General features: G+C 42.6%; 1 protein-coding gene across 1 annotated transcript; it reads left to right on the top strand.

The window, feature by feature from the left end:
* Positions 1 to 1,798: 1,798 nt before the first annotated feature.
* On the top strand, positions 1,799 to 3,355 carry LOC123134607 (thioredoxin-like 3-1, chloroplastic). Its single transcript, XM_044553827.1, has 5 exons — positions 1,799 to 2,289; positions 2,465 to 2,536; positions 2,698 to 2,764; positions 2,920 to 2,937; positions 3,038 to 3,355. Exons 1-5 carry the CDS (start codon positions 1,988 to 1,990, stop codon positions 3,134 to 3,136), a joined length of 558 nt encoding a protein of 185 aa, XP_044409762.1. The 5' UTR covers positions 1,799 to 1,987; the 3' UTR covers positions 3,137 to 3,355.
* The last annotated feature ends 705 nt before the right edge of the window (positions 3,356 to 4,060 follow it).

Here is a 4,060-nt window from a genome sequence, read left to right as displayed (position 1 = left end):
GTGGCGGTGGCGACGGCGAGAGGCTGTGCGACGCGGGAGGGCGAGAGGGAATTTTACTCGGCTGCAGTACGATGGAGTATATTTAGGAAATTCTTGGGGGATAGGGAATTGGAGTAAAAATTATAATCCATTAATGTTTTTAGGGGATCGGTTGGGTCCGCCGTAAGGGAGTAAACCGAAAACTTTACTTCCTTATGACCGTATTGACAGCTCTACAAAGAGAAACTAGAGCTCGACCAAGGACACTTGCAGTGCAGTTGTAGTACAGTAGAACCTGATGTTGGAGCTCGTTAATCTGGGACTAATTCCTTTTGCTGTCACACTGCGGACGTAGTTAGTTCGTGCTCCAGACATTTGGTGGAGTGATACGTTTGGTCCAGTGGGTCATTTGGTCGAGAGGTCAACACATATGCTGATTGTTGGAGAATCGGACGTGGAGGGTTCAGGTTTCCGATTTCGTGCCTGCCATTTTCCTTATGTTCATCAAAGAGTGGGGCAAGAGATTAGGTCGACGTGCACTCTCCTGCCTTCTCCGGGCCAATTGCACCGCCTGCATTTTTTCTTTTCTTTGAGTAACTGCTATGTATCCCCTACTACGAGGCAGACATCTGGCTCGCCTCTAGCGCAGGGGGCTACTGGGCAGTGGACGCGTGTCTTTTTCTCTATGTGGTTTCTTATAGATTTTTTCACTATTTGTAGCAGTTTTCTTCAGTTTTTTTTATCTTTTAACTCTATCTTTTTTCTTTCTCTGTTTTTTTCTAGCACATGACTGCATTTTTTTGTATGCACTTTACATTTTTTTCTGTTCACCAGGAACATTTTTTCATGCATGTTTAACATTGTTCAAATACATGATTAACTTTAAAAAATATGTTTTCACTTTTTTGCATATATATTGTAAATTTCGGCACATATAAAAAATATAAAATTTTAAAATTTTCAAGTACATGATTAACACTTTTTGAAATACAATTTTTTAATACATACTTAACATTTTAAAATACACTTTGAAACATTCTTTGGAATAATACAAAATATTTTTAAAACTATGCAGACATTGTTTTACATTATGTACTTTTAAATGTCAAAAAACATATTTTTAAAATTTGTGCACATTTTTTAAAAAATGGTATCAAATAATTTTTAATTACAGGATCATTTGTTTACGTTTCATAATGTATTAAAAAAGTTCATGTATATATATTTAAAAAAGTGACCTGTGTCAACATTTTTTGAATGCTATCAAAGTTATTTTAAATTACACTAGATAATTTTGTACAATGTGTCAACATTTTTCTTCATAATGAACGTTTTTTAGAATTTGAAATACGTTAAGTTTTTTGGAATATACTCCCTCCGTTCCATAGTGTACTGCATATAATATTTTTTAAAATTCAAACTTGACTAAGTTATTAGAGATAACTATTTATATCTACAATACCAGTACCAAACATATGAATTATAGAAGTTCATCTTAAAATTAATTTAGTGATATAAGTTTGACATTCTATATGTAAAAATTTTCTCCACAAATTTCGTCAAAATATGATGCTTGGCTTTCAAAAAATCTATATGCACTACATTATGAAACAGAGGGAGAATTTATTTATAATATTTCGCAAAAATAAAAAAATAAAAAACGGAAAAACGGAAATATGGACTCGTGACTTGGGGCCTATGTTCACCGGTCAATCTGGGCCGGAGAGAGTGGCAAGTCCAACTCGCACGCAACACAACAAACAAAAATCTGGAGATATTTCCCGGTCCGGTGGGCTCCAGAAGCCGACGCTTTTGTCCCGTCACACGGATAAGCCTCTCCGGTTTGGCTTCCGCTTGAGCTTCCGCGCCTTGCTTGGTCACCATTGCCGTCTGCTCGCAGCCTCGCGTTCTTGGATCGGTTCCACGCGCAAACCACGCCACCCGTTGGAAATCTACGAGCTCTCTCGACGCCGCGCGCGGCTGCCGCGTCCGGGAAGCCATCGAGCCAATGCCGCTGCTCGCGCCGAGCCCGCGCGCGCTCTGCCGGGACCTCTACTGCGCCGCCGCGGCGCGGGAGCAGTCGGCCCCGTCCTCCGTGCCGGCGTGCTCGACCGTCGGCGGGGCGCGGCCGCTGGGGCTGTGGCGAGGCGGCGGTCGCGGGGCGAGGGCAGGGAGAGGGGTGAGGGCGGAGGCGGCCTACTTCTGGGACGCGTCGGTGCCGGTGGAGATGGGCGAGATCGACAGCATGGAGAAGCTCGACGCCGCGCTCGCCTCCTCCGCCGAGCACAACCAGCCCATCATCATCGACTGGTACGACACTATCTTATACCCTATCCCCATACCAATGCAGTGGCAGTGCAGCTGCCCGTGACTGCCAGCCTTTCTGCTCTGTATTTCAATCAGCATGTAGTACTGTTGCTCTGGTATTCAACCATTTACCTCAGTCCTCGGATCAGACGCTGAGGCTTCAGTGTGTTCTTGCCAGGATGGCAAGCTGGTGCCGGAAATGCATTTACCTCAAGCCCAAGCTGGAGAAGATAGCAGGAGAATTCCCAGGGTTGGCCTGAATTCCTTGAAATGATTTCGTACTGTGCTGTGTTGATGCAGTTTCATGATTCTTCGCTCTGAGATTCGATATCCACAACAATCAATCGTTGTGGAATGTGCAGAAGCAATCTCTTGATTCGGACAAACAACAGCATTTTGTTTCTTTTGCAGAGTCAGGTTTTACTTTGTGGATGTCAATAAAGTTCCACAGGCCGTGGTAAAAAGAGGGAATATAAGCGTAAGTCAGCAGATTTGAACTTAGCTTAGCCACTTCATTTTGAAAGGGAAATTTGAGTACTAATCAATTGGTTCACAACGACTCTGATATCATCTGACCAGTTTATTTATTTGAATTCTGTCATTGCGCCCATCTGTCTCTGCATCTACCTTCAGAAAATGCCCACTATTCAGGTAACGTCATACGTATTTGTTTTCTGAAGTTCTGCATTTGTCCCTTTATGATTGACGTTCTGAATTTCTTATGATGATGCTTGCTCTTATTAATTTCCAGCTGTGGAAGGACGGAGAATGGAAGGAGGAAGTGATAGGAGGCCATAAAGCGTGGCTGGTGATGGATGAGGTTAGAGAAATGATCCAGAAGTACAAGTGACTGATTACATAACATACTGTATATAGAGGTTTGAGATGATCTCCTCGGACACTGTAACCCGATCAATAAAACTATATTCCAGCTCCTTAATACGTGCAACAGAGCTGGCCTATACTATTAATCTGTTGCAAGATTTCACTTGAATACTTCTGTTCTGTATTGATACATATGGTGCATTGATCAGAAGTTAATACCTAGAAATGGAGTTGAGGTGTTCTATTGCCTTGACATTATGTTGGAGTTACTATTATGACCCTAGGTGTCTCAGGGGATCATCTAGTAGTCTAGCCATGATTTATGTTCCAGTGTGATGACTCTGGCCGTCATTATCGAAAGCATCCCGTGATGCCATTTAGTAGTAGGTATTCTATCCCTGGGTTTTGAACCCGAGATTCACCCTACTTGCTTATGTTGATAGTTTTGCTCGTTCCTTTAGGTTATTAGTAACCTTTGCATTAGTCCTCGATGTTCGTGGTATTCCTTTCTTCCAAATACTATGAACCGCTTATGGCAGATGTTCCTTGCTGATCGAAAGATCACAATCAGAGTGCTCTCGATGGGTTCTCGATTCTACATTGTGACTCTGCCAGTTCTACCTTTCTGCATGGGTTATCCGGAAGAAATATGTGGAATTCGTTCGACATGCTAAACCATGCATCCACAACTCAGAAAATCGCATGTTCCTTTGAGTTGTCCCTCTTTAGTTGTCTTCTAACCCTCGTCTATCAATTGATATTCAAGAGTATGCGTGCATTCGTTCGTCGATGCCTATTACCCTTGTGGTCCGCCAGGCCATTCTATTTCAGAATGAATAGGAGAAACAAACTCCAGTACCTCATCCATATCCAGGATTGGGTCAAAGAAGTTGTGCTCCGCAGATCAAATTGCTAATCCAGCTTTTGTTCTGCTCTACCTTGGAGTATT

Source organism: Triticum aestivum, chromosome 6B (genome assembly GCF_018294505.1).
Source record: "Triticum aestivum cultivar Chinese Spring chromosome 6B, IWGSC CS RefSeq v2.1, whole genome shotgun sequence".
In the NCBI taxonomy this organism is placed as follows: domain Eukaryota; kingdom Viridiplantae; phylum Streptophyta; class Magnoliopsida; order Poales; family Poaceae; genus Triticum; species Triticum aestivum.
Note: the sequence above shows the minus strand (reverse complement) of the source record. Positions and strands in the feature narration are given on the sequence as shown.

Excerpts from the sequence above, each read along its gene's own strand:
- LOC123134607 (XM_044553827.1), top strand. The coding sequence starts at position 1,988 with ATGCCGCTGCTCGCGCCGAGCCCGCGCGCGCTCTGCCGGGACCTCTAC. Across the intron at positions 2,290-2,464 it reads CAGCCCATCATCATCGACTG|GATGGCAAGCTGGTGCCGGA; the intron begins GTACGACACTAT and ends TGTTCTTGCCAG. Across the intron at positions 2,537-2,697 it reads ATAGCAGGAGAATTCCCAGG|AGTCAGGTTTTACTTTGTGG; the intron begins GTTGGCCTGAAT and ends TTTCTTTTGCAG.